Source organism: Typopeltis vanoorti, chromosome 3 (genome assembly GCF_054136105.1).
Source record: "Typopeltis vanoorti isolate ZY-2024b chromosome 3, IOZ_Tvanoo_1.0, whole genome shotgun sequence".
Taxonomy (NCBI): domain Eukaryota; kingdom Metazoa; phylum Arthropoda; class Arachnida; order Uropygi; family Thelyphonidae; genus Typopeltis; species Typopeltis vanoorti.
The window spans coordinates 130,380,599-130,396,965 of NC_143551.1; the positions used below are offsets into that span (position 1 = coordinate 130,380,599).

Here is a 16,367-nt window from a genome sequence, read left to right on the forward strand (position 1 = left end):
TTTAAATGAACAGGACACAGCTGTGATCATCGATGACAGCGCATATGCATCCACTGAACTCTACATCAGTGTTTCTCAAAGTGTAATACGCGTAACCCCCGGGGGTACGTGAAAGGTCTTCAGGAGGTCCGTGGCAATTTTTGGTTATGCATCATTAACGTATAGAATAAAATTGAATGTATCCGTGAAGTTCGAGATCGTAAAATGTTCCTATTGTATCATTGAATAAGGTACAGAGACATCTGCAGGCTGTGCAATAAGTTTCTCAACAAACAGTGCAATTAGAGACAACTGGGATAAAAACGACACTAACTAATGAATCGCATGTCCCCCTCCCACAGAAAATGCTGTAAGACTCAAGCAAAAGCATATGTTGCCGGTGCGGTGCAACATATGGTTTTGTTTGAGTGAACGTGTTAAAACGAAGAAATATATAGTGAATGTGTTTCAGATATTATATAAGGAATTCGGTTGAAGAGAATTAGCATTTCAACTCAACTGTCGGCTTGTCTTTGTCATTTAGTAGCACAATCGTTTGTTAATACCGCACCAATTATAGAAATGCAGATGTCTGATGTTTGAGAAACACTGCTCTACATAACTGGAATGCTCTCACACACCGCAAGGAAGCATAACTTTGCGTAACTCGGAACAGAGAAAATTTCCAGAAATGAAAATAATAAAAAACTGAGTATCGGCATATAAGATGCGCCTTGTTTTTCAGACCTATTTTCAAAGAAAAAAAGTGCGTCTTATACGCCAGCAAACACGGTACTAAAAATAATTAAAGGATTTAATTGTAATGTCAAAATATTTAAAGAGACGGAGTAAACATGATAAGCACTAAGAACACTCTACTACTGGTGCAAACTGCATATAAGCAACAGTGGAACTGCGTGACGGACAGTGCCACATTACGCTAATAGCTCACGTCTCTCTATGACGTGCATATGCTTGCGTGCATAGCTAGCAGCACTGTGGTAAACACAGTGCTGCTAGCGTCCTTCCCCTCCTAAGTGCTACAAGATCCACAGTGCCTATGCACGAGCCTCCCCTGACAAAGGATATCACGTTTCTTCTAAAAAATTAACTTTTTGTACCACTATTGTGTGTGTGTGTGTGTGTGTATATGATACTATTGCAACAGCTGAAGGAATCAACAGGCCTAATTATCATTTAGCCAAGAAAGCAGTAGCAGTAACGCTCAAGGAATTATAATAAATTTAGTTTCATCCTTTATCCAAGTGTGAGCAAACAAAGTTTGTGCATGAAATATCTTCAGAACCGAGACCTCGATAAAGATCAAAACCGGTATGGGTAGTGCCCCCCCTTAATGCATAGTATACATGTCTGCAAGGAGATGTGCTGTGCATTATGGGAAATACTGAGACAAGGAATTGAGAGCTTGATTGACCTTTGCTGTGAGTTGCCCGGTGTTGTACTACCTTACCTTAGTCCTGAAGATATTTTCAGGCGTAAACTTTGTTTGCTCACACTTGGATAAAGGATTAAACTAAATTTATTATAGTCTAACCAGGTGAAAAATAAACTTTCAACAAGCTCCCACTGACGAGACCTCAATAAAGGTCAAAACCGGTATGGATAGTGCCCCCCCCCTTAATGCATAGCAGTATACATGTCTGCAATCAGATGTGCTGTGCATTATGGGAGATACTGAGACAAGGAGTTGAGAGCTTGATTCACCTTTGCTGCGAGTTGCCCGGTGTTGTACTACCTTACCTTAGTCCTGAAGATATTTTCAGGTGCAAACTTTGTTTGCTCACACTTGGATAAAGGATTAAACTAAATTTATTATAGTCTAACCAAGTGAAAAATAAACTTTCAACATCTTTCTCTAAATCCAGGGAAATTTAATAATAAGGTGGCAGACTTTTTGGCAACTCCTATAGGTAAGAATGTCCTTTCCTATTGCTTTGCCTTAGTATCTCCACTCTGGGCCTGGCTCCAACTGACAAGACCTCAATAAAGGTCAAAACCGGTATGGATAGTGCCCCCCCCCTTAATGCATAGCAGTATACATGTCTGCAAGGAGATGTGCTGTGCATTATGGGAGATACTGAGACAAGGAGTTGAGAGCTTGATTCACCTTTGCTGCGAGTTTCCCGGTGTTGTACTACCTTACCTTAGTCCTGAAGATATTTTCAGGTGCAAACTTTGTTTGCTCACACTTGGATAAAGGATTAAACTAAATTCAGTTTAATCCAGACTTTGGGTCTAGCTAAGATATGTTGATGACATATTTGCAATTTGGCCCCATGCCCATTGAACTTTAAACAATTTCCTCAGCCACCTAAACAAACAACACAGATACATTTAATTCACAACTGAAATTGAAAATAACACACTTTCTTTTCAGATTCACTTGTTACATGTCTCCCCTCATGCTGTCTATCCTTCACTGTACTGTAAACACATACAGGTCAATACATACATAAACACACAGTCTCATACCACGACTGTATGAAAATTAGGCATTGTTAGCACCTTCAAAAACAGAGCCCTAATAATTTGTTCTGATGAGCAGGCTCTGAAAAATGAATTAGAAATAATAATCAAAATGGTTATTAAAAAACGTTTCGCTTATTATTTTAATTCATTTTTATTCAAATTTTCTTTTATTTTTTATATTTTTGTGAATTCTTTATAAAAATATGACACAAAAATAATAAATAAAAAAAGATTATAATAAAGCCATAGCCATCCCTATTATATGGGGAATATCTGAAAGAACAGACAACATTGCAAAAATACATTACAGCAACTTTTAAATCCCCACTGAATATAAAAAAAAGTATACTCATCTCGTCTAAAGATCCTCTTACCTCTAGAAAACACCTTGTCTACCAAGGTATATATCACATCTGGTTGCACCTATGACCTATCCTACAGAGGAGAAACAGGACATACAATCCACAAACAAAAAGCAGACACAAACAACACCAAGTTCTTTCATTACAGAAAAGAGAGCTTTTCTGACCATGGTTCAAATGTACTGCAGGATTGAATGGAAAGGCACCCAGTCTGTAGCAGACCACAACCTGGTACAAACATAGTGAAGTTCTTATCCATCAACCATCTAAAAAAAAATGATGGCTTAAAAGTCCCAAGGATTTTGATAGCTCATCTACAACCCACATAGCATCCAGATAAAGAAGAACGACAACAATTTCTCAAGGAGGAATAACCCATATATTGGATACCAGGAAGAACAGAAATTTAATTTGATAGTAATCCAGTGGCTTTAGACAACAAACAGAACATTAAAGTAACAGGACTATAGGAAGCTAGTAACCACTGATGCAGTTTTATCAATGTATTTATGACAATTTTTTTTTTCTCATCAGAAGGGCAGGCTATGGTAGTGATTCTCAACCTATGGGGTGCATCCCCTTTGAGGGACACAAAATACCTAAGTGGGGAGGAGCACAAAGAAAGTGAAGAAAGTGGAAATCAAAGAAAAACTGAAAAACTACTTTATAACAAAAGCATTTAATGAAACTATTTATTGACAAAAAAACCACTTAGTACAGAATCAGTTTTATCTTAGAATTAGCTATGTGTTCTTTAAATTGAAACCTAAAGAGACAGAACATATCAAGAGTGCAATTAGAAATATATAGTAATACATGAGGTAAAGGGGGGAAAGAGTCATCAGAAGCCTGAAATACAGAAAAGAAGCTGGAGTCAATGATAATTGACAAGAAATGCTGAAACATGAAAATAAAAATTTTAAAAAATTACAGTGGTTACACTGCATAATTCCGAAGGCATGGTCAGAAGGTCAAATTCTAGTTGAAGATAAGCTTTCATAGTATCCATCTATAAAAATGGATATAAGACAATGTAAAAATTACAGAGCAATTTCCATACCAAGTGTTTCAGATTTATTATCATCATCATCAGACATCCACAAACTAAGATTTATCATGGGAAATCCCACAGATAGTCTCACACACACACACACCTCATCAAACGGTACATTAAATATATTTGCCATCTACACATTTATCACACTCTCAGAAAATATACAGGTATCCCTTGCTTAACGCGATTTTGCTTAATGTGGGATTTGATTAATGCACCGAAATTAATTGCAACAATTCCTTTATATATGCAGCAAGAGTTTTAATTAACGCGCCTTTAAATTTGCCATGCAAAAACATGCAATCCTCGAGGAGTGTCTCTTGGCCAAGAGAAAGAAAGTTATGAGCATAATGATGTCATTCTTTCTCATTAAGAGTGGGTGCATTACAAGCTCCAATTGTTCTGTTGTATTTAAAAAAATTATTTAGATAATACACCTGGTCATCCAAATTCTCTTAATGATCGGTGTGAAAATGTGAATATTTTATTTTTTCCACCAAATACGACATCATTGCAACTTTCAAAGCCTATTTTCTTAAAAAGGCATTCTCAAAGGTATAAACAACAATAATGGGAGAAAATGCGATTACACTCCAAGAATTTTGTAAAAATTTTGACATTAAACATGCAATTGAAAACATTCATGACTCGTGGGAGCAAGTGTCTTCTAGCTGCATGACAGCTGTTTGGAAAAACCTTTTGCCAGAATGCGCTAATAAATTGGGTGATTTTCAAAATCCTGTGAACAACATGGTTGAAGAAATCGTTGCAATTGATGAAGATCTTGAATTTGATGGTGTCGATGCAGAAGATATTAAAGAATTACTGGATTCAAATTCAAAAGATTTCAGTGACAATGATCTTCTTGAAATTTAACAACAACACGCATATGAAGACAATGAACAGATGGAATGTGAAGATGAGGTTCCAAAGGTAATAACAATCAAAGAACTGGATGGAATATTTCGCAGTTCAGAATCGCCTAAGCAGTAAGTAATGGATATGGATCCAGATGTTAATCAAAGAATACTTGTTTGCTGAGGTCTAGAGTGTCATTTTGCTTGTTATCGAAGAATATATGCTTATAAGAAAAAAAAAAAAAAACTAAAACTGCTCAAATAACTCTTGATAACTTTTTTTTATATAAAAAATTGCAGTAACTAATGTAGGTACAAGTATTTATTAAACATTTACTTTGCATTCATTTTCTATCTTTCCTAAAAGAGTACCATATAAAATGAATTATTAATGCAGTAATCGATCATCGGCAAATTGTTATTTTGCCATTGATTATTACATGTATTTAAATCACCCATCACTGTCCATGCAAAAAAAACCTGATGCAAGATGTGATGCACATCTTTCATCAGGTTTCGCAACCCTCCCCCCACCCTCCTTATACAACCTCCAGAAATGATCTCTTGTTCTTACCCAATTTCCCTAATTCTATGAAAATCTTCTTCCAGAATAATCTGGTAATAATCCATTAGCAATTTGTATATCTCAATCATATCTCCCCCTCCCCACTTCCTCCTATCCACTAGACTCTGTACATTGCATTTCCTCAAGTTTTTTTTATACTCAATATTTCAAAGATCAGAAACAACCTTAAGGTAGTTTCTACTGTCTGGAATGCTGCATATGAAGAAGTTGATAACCTGAAACACCTGGTCCAGTAAAAGGTCAACTGATGATTGATTAATCAATCATCTCTGGACCCTTTCCAATATCCTCTACTCCTGAAAATCAGGTTACTAAATCTGTCCACAATAATTCATATGTTGTCTGATCAGGGCCTTATAAAATGGAATCGTAATCTCTTTATAATGCTACATGTCAATCGTTTACCCTAGCCTGACCGCTGGTGAAAAAATAATAATAACAACAATAATAATAAATAAAATATATACAAAAATATAAATTAATTAACAAAATAAAATAAATTTTGTACACATATCAGTATCATAATATACAGATGACAGAGGGGAAAAAATCTCTAAATAAATAAAAATAAAGTTTTATAGTGGAACTACATTAAACTGTAGAGATGTATGTTTAATGTAGTTCTGCTATAAAATTTTATTTTTATTTATTTAGAGATTTTTTTCCCCTCTATCATCTGTATATTATTGTAATACTGATATATATAAAAAAATTTATTTTATTTTGTTAATTAATTTATATTTTTGTATATATTTATTTTTTTTTTCATCAGAGGTGTCAGGCTAGGGCAAAGGATTAACAAAGCATTTAGATTTCTCTTACTTTTGTGTAGTGCCATGTAGCTTGTGTCCTGTGAATGTATGTTTTCCTGATAATGACCTCGATACAGAAGTCACCACATTGAGTGTTATTTTCACAATTATAGGTAAAGTAATTACTCCAACATGTGTTTTTGTTTCTATAAATTCTTTGCTATGAATGCTGACCACCGTGTGACCTTAAAAGAAAGAATTGTCATGAATTTTGATCAGTTTATTGAGCATACCTATCTCTAAAACCATGCCACTAGCATTTTTCTGAAGAATGTATTTTTTTCAATATGATCTTATTATTTTTAAATTTTTTTATAAAATTGTCTGCATTCTTCTTCAGAGTTGCATTTTATGGTTAATAAATTTGAAACCATTGACACTTTCAATCACTTCTCTGTAGACTATAATATTTTTAATTGAGAAATTATTCTTGCTACTATAGGTGCGAAGGTATCTGGTATGCTCAGACAAATTCTACTAATGGAGAATATTCAATTCTAATTCTGTTTTGTGCTAAAATGCATAATTATTTCATATATGCATAAATAAATATTTCAGCTCAAATATTTCAGAGGTATTGTCTTTTTTGCTTCCATTCAGAGTACCTTTCTTCAAGAAATATTTTTACAAGACAACACTCATCAAATAAGTTATCAGAAGTTATTCTATTTATGATTCTTCTGAATGTTTCATTGAAGTCAGATGCTGCAAAATCATAGGCCTCCTCAATTTCATTCCATTCCAGTATAGAATATAAATTAATGCAATTAAAAATATGAGGTCAGTCAAAAAATTCTTCCCACAAGCCCATATTCCCAAGTACAACTACACGATTTCAAAATTAAATCTTGTACACCATTTGAACTCCCATCTAATTTGTTCACTTCTTCCTTTGCGTTTGTAGGAACAAATTTCAATATCTTCCTGTTTGCAAATTTGTTTTCAATCAATGCATTTGCTAAAAGCTTCAAAATCTGAAGTTCTTTGGCAATCCATTTATTGAATACTTTGATTCAAGATTTCCAACTCATTTTGAATAAAATGTAACTAAAATATAGAAGTCTCGTTTAACAAAAATTTCAATAAATTAAAGATGCCAAGAAATTATATTTTTGGTTTCATTCTTTATCCAAGCATAAGAAAACAAAGTTTGCACATGAAGTAACTTCATGACTGGACTACTTATATATAGAGGCTAATGACTTCACATCATGATGAAACCAAGAATATAATTTCTTGGCATCTTTAATTCATAGTATAACCAAGTGAAAAAACTTTCAACATCTCTCTCTCTCTAATCAAGAGTATTATAGTAATAAAGTGTGTCACCTTTTGACTACTTGAATATGGAAATAAGACTTCTGCATTACTTCAACCTTGGTATCAATTCTGGGTATTATGTTTCCACTGATGAGACCTAATAAAGTGAAAACTGGTCTGGGTAGCAGCCCTCCCATAATGCATAGTATATATGTGTCCATAAGGATATCTGTGTTGCATTATGGGATACAGCAATTGATGTGAAGTCATTAGCCTCGATATACAAGTAGCCAAGTCATGAAGTTACTTCACACACAAACTTTGTTTGCTTACACTTGGATAAAGGATGAAACCAATTATATAATTTCTTTGCATCTTTAATTTATAGTAATTATAAAGTTCAATATTACTGTAGCACACTTAGGTTTTGATTCATAAAGTAGCTCTTCAAAGGCTCAAACATTTTTAAAATCTAACTGATGACTATCAACAAAGAGAGAAAGTATGCTGCCATGCTGAAATATTTTTTTGAATTTCATATCTGCTTTGTTACAAAAATTTTGCAGTTCAGTTACTCTAATTGTGTGTATATATGAAAAATATTTGTAAATTTTGACAACCACAGCTTTTATCTCAACAGGTAGAATATTACAGCTTATCTGGATACAATTATGAATTATGTATGCACCACAGCCAATTCCAAGTGCATTTCTATTCCACAAATTTCTTAATTTAAAAAGAAGTGTTAGCTACGTTACTCTGGGAAAAGTCAAGAAAAGAGAAAACATCATTAAAAAAATGCTAAATTGGGCAGGAAGCTAGGACAACTGGGACAGTCCTGGCCAAACCAGGCCATGTGGTCACTTTACCTCTTTCTCACCAAAAATATCAATTGAGGATTTTTTTTTTCAGTTCAAAATGCTGCAAGCTATTTCAGCTACACCAATACTGCTACAAAATCTATGATTTTAACTGCTATCATTCAGAGACTTGTAATTTTAGAAGTATACACTTCACCTCAAAGTGCAGTAAAAAAATTTAATGAATTAGTGGTTTATTCACACCACCATCATGCAGGATTGTTTTCAGAGGAGTGGAGGTATTGCTTTTCTATAATATAAGTGAAAGCAGCAACACTCAGCAGAAATTATGCCAAATGGTTTTAGCAGGCATTCAGAGAGTATGATTGTTCCTTCATTAGGCATGAAGCAAGGTTTTCATTTTCTTTTAGGAAAAGCAGAAATTAAGGATATCATCTGGTTTGGTCCTTAGAATGCTAAACAATATTATAGCAATAATGGCTATTGGTAAACTGTTCTATGGAAGGACTACAACAAAGATGTGATTTAAATGGTTATGTGAAAATATAAGAGATTATCAAACTACAACAGTAAAATCACATACGTAAATAGTTATTTAATTTTAAAACAAGTATCATTTATGCTAAGCATCATTAACATATTGGAATATGTTTATTTTATGTTAAAGAAATTTTCAAAACTTCTAAATTTACTAATGCATAAAACTCATACCTGGCAAAGGGTTTGCATAGTGCATTTGTAAGACCAAGTACTGGATGGAACTATTAACACCAGTTCTGAATCCAACATCTAAAAATATGAAATGCATAGCAATTTTTATTTAAAATTATACAAACCTTTAGTACTGCTTATAGGGATTTAAATGTTTTTTCACAACTATATTAAATGACACATTTTTGGCAATTATAAAGAAATCATTAATACAAGATGATCAAAAACCCTTATAAACTTATGACAATATTAATGAAATACCATAATTCTTAAGGCATACTGTATGTATGTATGTATAAAATATGTCTATTTCTGTAATGGAAGAAGACTTTAGTTGAATATAAAAAGTACAGTAATTTTAATTACTTTATTATACTATTATAGAGAAAAATCTTGCAGGAGTAACATAAATCTTGAAACGACAATAACTATTGGATTATTTTTGTGTGTGTGTGTGTGTGTGCGAGTGGAATTTTCCTTGTCTTTAAAGTCACACAAAAGAATGCTTCTGATGCCATTCACTCCATTTCCATTTTTTTTATTTGTGTGTAGCTCTGGCATAAACAAGTTTTATATTATTATTACTACTACTACCCCCTCCATGGAGTTGGCAGGCTCATCATGGGAGGTTCATTCAACTGACAACATATTTATCATACTGAATCTTAAAATCTTTAACACTCCCTGCATTAACAACATATTCCAGTAATGCACTCCATTTACCCAAAATTCTCCATGTAAAAAATGTACTCCTCACACCCTCTCTTCATAATACTCTTACATAACTTCCAAGGATGGCTTCCCTTTTCACCTTATACTCTTTTTTATAATTCCCTCTGGATTAATCTAATAAAATGCTCACTAACTTAAACATTTCTATCACATCACCTGTTTTCCTCCTATCTACCAAACTCTACAATCCACATTCTTCCAATATCTCTCCATAGCCAACATTCCAGAGTCCTGATATTGTCTTAGTCACTCATTTCTGGACCCTCTCCAACGTTTCTACATCACAGTGAAATCCAGGTGACCAAATCTGAGCACAATAGTCCAAGTGTGGTCAGACCAGTGCTTTATACAGTGGCATAACTACCTCTTCATGTCAGTGTGCTTCTTATCATTTACTCTTCTATCAACTTCTCTTTTAAATCAAATGTTAACAAGTTTCTCCTTTCCCATTCCACTACCCATATATGGTACTATAGGTTGACCAGTCAACCACTCATATATTGGCCCAACATTAAAATATATATATATATATATCATAGTGCCATAATGCCATCATCTTCTTATCAATGCCCTCTAAACTTCAGTCCACTGTCAACCATCACTCCTACATCTCAAATTGCATCCATTTCCTGCAGTAGAGCACCATCAATATAGTACATAGCCTTATATTTCTGTACTCCAAAATGTAATTGACTGTGGAAAGGGTACAGAGGCAGATAACAAAGATGGTTTCAGGACTGTACAATATGAGTTATGAGGATTGACTGAGGGAATGTAGACTGCAGAGTTTGGTGGATAGAAGAAGGAGAGGTGATATGATCGAGACTTTTAAATTGTTGAGAGGCAGTTACAGGGTAGACATTGGAGAGTTTTTTCACTTGGTGGAACAGCGGGAAGAAGCGATGACAAGGGGCCACCCCTGGAAGTTATGAAAGGAGGCTGTGCACAAGAGGGTGAGGAGTGGTTTCTTTGCATGGAGGGTGGTTGAAATGCATTGCCTGAGAGAGTGGTTGGAGCAGGAATGGTCAATGAGTTCAAGGAGTGATATGATAAACTTTGTGTTTCCTAAAAACGACCTCCCATGATGAGTCTTTTGACTCCATGGAGGCCTGGATGATAGTAATAATAATAGTAATACCTTGCAGTTATTAATATTAAAACTACAACCCCCCCCATCCTTTGTCTAAACAGCTGCATATCACTAGTTAAACCCATTTTCCAATATCATTAACATACAAATAGAACAACAATGATCCCAAAACTGATCCCTGCAGTACACCACTAGTGACCCTCCTCCTTCAGGATACTGCACCGTCATATACAACTTTCTGATACCTATCTGACAGCCAGTTACTGATCCAACTCATAAGTCTGTTATGCAATCCCATCTATTTCAATTTATTTATTAGTTTGTCATGTGGGAGCCTATCAAAAACTTTTGCAAAATCCAAGTACACCACTGTATATCATCTTCCCTGTCCAAGGTATTTGCCACCTTGTTATAGTACATAAGTTAGTAAGTAAAACATGATCAACCCTTAACAAACCCATGCCGATAACTAAAAAAGAATACTTCTGTTTTCAACTCAATTCTATATTATATTTCTCACCAATCTCTCTCCCTCCCTAGTAAATTCACCACAACTCCAGATATATAGATTGGCCTATAATTTGAAGCCACAGCGTTATTATCACCTTTATACAGTGGAATAATTTTACCTTCTATCTGCTTCCTTGGAACCTGTGCTGTTGTAAGACTTATTAAACAAGCATGCTAATTCTACTGCCAATTCTCTGGAACATTCTCTTAAGACGCTTAGTGATATGTCATGAAATCCTATTGTCTTATTGACATCAATCTTATTTATTTCCTCAAATACCTCTTGCTTATTCACAATTAATCCATCCTCTCCGATGTCCTCTACACTTAAGTTTTCCTCATGATTCTACCCTAATCAGGATAAAACACTTTTTTATAAACTGATCACTAAATACCTCAACAATGTCTTCTGCAGTAGTTACCATTCTACCACTTTCATCCATTAACATCATATTACCATGATCATTCTTCCTTCTACTTGCCACATATCTAAAAAACTCTAGTTTTTCTTCACCTGGTTTGCCAATTTCTGCATATACAGAACTTTTGTTTCCCTTACTAACTGGCCACTCTCCTGGCTTTTTCTTTATACTCTTCACGTAACTGATTAATACCATTATTCATATTGCACTTCCTCCAAAGTGCAAGATTAATAATGGTTATTTTTCCAGATTCCATGCTTAAGCTATACATTCATTCATTTTATGCCTATTTTATTAAGCCTTTTGGACTTTGGAATATATTCACATAATTATGCTGTTATATATTTCTTTGTCAGTTCCCAAGCAGCATTCATTTCCTTACTGCTCAATTCCTCATTCTATGTTACAGCTCCAAGCTGCCTCCTAAGCTTGTTATAATTACTAATCTTATAATTCCACACATATCCTTTCCTCACAAAGGTCTGTATGTGACTAGCCAACACAGGTGATTACTCATGATCACCTTCACCAACTGGAAGAAAGTGTGAAACCCCTCACACAATCTTCGCATGCCTTCCTTCACATGTTGCCTAAGACAGCTATCTCTCAAGAATGCAAGAAATTAATTTTCCTAAATATGGCTTCCTCTCAACCTTCACATTACACCACATTAACTCATAACCATTTCCCTCTTTTATGTCTACCTTCTGCGAGTTAATTCCCCTGCTATCATAAGCAGCACTCCTCCTTCCTTCTTGCCCTTTCTATCCTTGCAAAAAATACTGTATCCTTCCATTTCTATTCCCATTATGATATCATCTTCATTCAACCATGTTTCACTTATTCCAATGATTTTGGGGCAAATGAACTCAATCAGTGAAACCATTTCATTACCCTTATTTCTGATACTTTTTGGAATTTGTAAAACACAGCAGTTAGTGTTTAGGTCTATAACCAGTCCTATCCAAACCACTGGGTTGCTTTCCCCACCACTTACAACGTATATCTGCTCAGTCTCAAGATCCACATCGCAATATACTCCATCTTCATACAAACATTCACTGGCATTTTCAACATCCGCTCTCCCTATGCCATGTCTCCCTGTCCATCCACACACACTCCCCATTTCCCTGTTGCTCTTGCATTCCGGTTCTCTCTTCATCTCTCACACTCCTATTTCCACTGCCAAGCACCTCTGTCTCGTCAATATCACCTTCATGATTTTTCTCTTCACGCATCACACTCTGTACTTCCATCCAGTACACTCACTCCAAAGTCATTCAAATGCAACTCATCACGCCTGTATAATTTCACTCTTCCCTCAAACACATGCCATACATGTATTTTGGTTTAATTTGCTCATTATTTTGGCTCTCCGTCGCAACTCATCATCATCATACCTCGACAACACAGTCAACCTTTCCTACTACATTGTTATCTTTCACTCTTCTCAATAGCCTCCTGATATTTATCCTCACATCGTCCTTATGTCCACTTAGACCATTTGTCCTCACAATCACAACAAAATCGCTTGCTTGTTTCTTCCTTATGTCCAACGCTTTAATTATCATACTCATTCTTCCTCCTGGATAGGAGACCTTATGGACTCTCTCAGTAACTAGTCCTCTAATTATGGAATCACCATATACTGCTATCCTGGAATCACTCACCACCTCTTTTACTCTTTTTTCTTTCAATCTATTCTCTTGCACACTTTCATTAGTCATTCATTTCACTACATGTCTGCCATCACTCCAATAATATCTTCTGATGAGATAATCAAATCCAAAATCTTCGATCCACATGTAGCCTCTGTTACGTATTGTAGCTGTGGTTCCTGCTCCTGTCTCTTCATTCCAGTCTATATTATCATATTGAAATTGCCCATAATGATCACCCTTTTCATATTAAACAGACCAATTTGCCTAAACCTTTCCTTCACACTGCCTTCCACATTACCAGGCCTATAGCAACATCCTACTAAACATTTCATTCTGCCCACCTCTACTTCATACCATACTGCTTCAAAACCACTGTCAGTATTTGCTTTATTTATTTATCCTTAAAAACTTTAGTACATTGTACACCACACATCTTATGTTCTACTAATTCTCGTTTGAATAACTGTCTTTTATCAGAGCTACTTTTCTCTCCTATGGCTATACCACCAACTAATCAGTAACATAATAATTATGGCCATCATCCAAATTCACCTATAGAGGAATTTTCTAGAATTTCCATTCCATACACAGCGTGTGTCTGTTAAGTAACGAGACAACAATTATTATATCAAAACAAAGAAGTATATTTGCAACAGTCAAATAAACAGATTAAAAATCTGTTTATTTGACTCTTCCACCAACTCCACACAAATGTTTGCATCTGTCATATAGGTATTTGGAGGCATGGTGGAAGTCTTGAACGGGAACCCTCCTTCAGTTTCTGGGTCACCTTGCACTGGATGTTCTCAATGTCACAGAAGCGCTCCCCATCACACTCTCTTACTTCAACAGTTGTCACACAAAAACCACTGTCACCCGACTCAAAATTTGCACCTGTGATTATAACATGCTCTAGTGGTCAAAAACTATAAACATGTTTGTAACTTCAAAGTGCTGTCCTTTAAAAAAAATAAATCTCAGTACTCAATGGGCACACTGTGCATATCAAGGGTATGTCGAAAAGACTAGCAAGACTGCTTTGTCAGATTAATTATCAAGTTTCTATTTTTTTTTTTTTTATTATTTTTTTTTTATCTGGTTTAGAAGTTAAATCTATTCCTAAACTCTCCAAAAGATAAACATTCTACACTTTCCTATCCTGGAATTTATAGATTTCTGTGCTCATGTGAATTTTCTTAATTGTTTGACCTCTTTTCCTATGTACATTAAGAAGAGTCACAAAGCATGACTGAAATTCTGCTAATAATAAATAATTTTTCCCAAAGTAAGTTATTCTATAATTTAATTTTTGCATTGTCTCTTACTTATGTGTTGTCAATTTTTTTACAATATCTGATATAATAAGGTATATAATGTAAAACAGAAAAAGAAGAATAAGGATGTTTATGTGGTATGGTGATTCAATTATAAAAGATGCCAATGATGACCATGTTGCTACTTTGAGTTTTCCGGGATCAAAAAATTAACAAACTGTAATTGGGGGGGGGGGGGGGATTAAGACACATGATGGTCTTGGTACGTACGATTTAACTGGCAATAAATAGAGGATGAGAGTATTGCTAGAAGAAGAAAGAATGAAGAGAGAAAGTGGAAATCACTATGTTACCAACAGTAATTAAGAAGAGCCATTGTAGCAAATGATTTGATGTACTACTGGCTGTGTAGAAGGAATGGTTGCAAGTTTATGGGTGCAGAGTAAGTTTCAAATAAGAATGGATTTAGAAAAGAGGGATGGCCTGCACTTTGATATGCTTGGTATCAGCAATCTGGAGAAATTATTTATTGGTATAAGACCTAACAGAGTTGGGCAAAGTAGATCACAGAGGGAGAATGGTGAGAATCTATGCATATGAGCAACTAAGTTATGGGCATGTGTTAACAATACAAATCTGTATAATCATGAGGTGATTATGATGAAAAGATGACTGTGTACAAGTCTAGTTTGGATTTATTAAATAAGGACAACAGTGTCTGCATAAGTGAAGCATTAGTTAGAAATAACAGAGATCTGCAAGTTGTCCATTATACATTGAGAATATGGGTCATATGGACTACAGAGATAAATATACAAAAAAAAAAAAAGCCAGGAGGTAACTTACATCTATATCTAAATGTCAGAGTATCAGGAACAAAGGGGTGGAGTTTGGTGCCATGTTGAATACATTGCAGCTTCAGATTGTAGAAATTAGTGACCTCTCGCTTTTAGATGCAGATATATGGACTAATATTGAGTGTAAAGGATACAAGGGTGGTCTGAAAAGATCTTGGCCTAACAATGAAAAAACAAATTTATAATTTCAAAATTATTTTTATTTTTCAACACAATCTCTCTTAAGACTAATACATTTATTCCAGTGATGCTCCATCGCCATTATCTCATCCCTATAGTGGTTTTCAGTAATTTCTGCAAAATACCCCTCTACAGCTGCAATCACCTTTGATTCGAAGAAAAACAATCACCAGTGAGGAAGAGTTTTAGTTTTGGGAACAGAAAGAAGTCAAAGGTAGCCAAATCTGGGGAATAGGGTGGATGGTCCAACAATTCATAGTGCAGATCCCTTAATTTTCCCATTGCCAAAACATCATTGTGGGCAGGTGCAGTGTCCTGATGAAAGATGACTTGTTTCTTCTGCAAAACGGATCTTTTCTCACGAATTTTTTCATCTAGTCTGGTTAAAAGATCGGAATATTTTACCCTTTTCAAGATGATTAGTAAACAAAATGCCTTTAGCATCCCAAAACACTGATGCTATGACCTTTCCTGCTGATGGTTCCGACTTTGTCTTCTTTGGTGCTGAACAACCAGCTTCTGTCCACTGTTTTAACTACTGTTTGGATTCTGGTGTGTAATGGTGAATCCAAGTCTCATCCATATTAATAAATTGACACACAAAATCAGTTTTATTCTTGTTAAAAGCTCCAAGCATTGTTCAGAGATTTTCACATGAGTGTGTTTTTGATCTGCTGTAAGTAAGTGCGGCACCCATCTTGCGCAAAGC

General features: G+C 35.0%; 1 protein-coding gene across 9 annotated transcripts in view; it reads right to left on the minus strand.

Moving 5' to 3' along the window:
* The window catches only part of LOC150108568 (peptidyl-glycine alpha-amidating monooxygenase B-like), a 521,418-nt gene that overhangs the window by 359,660 nt on the left and 145,391 nt on the right, over window positions 1-16,367 (minus strand). For all 9 annotated transcript variants that reach the window (XM_090390860.1, XM_090390858.1, XM_090390856.1 and 6 more), the window contains one exon: window positions 8,933-9,010. In XM_090390860.1, coding sequence (XP_090246986.1) covers window positions 8,933-9,010 — 78 coding nt within the window. The remainder of the gene's footprint in view (window positions 1-8,932; window positions 9,011-16,367) is intronic.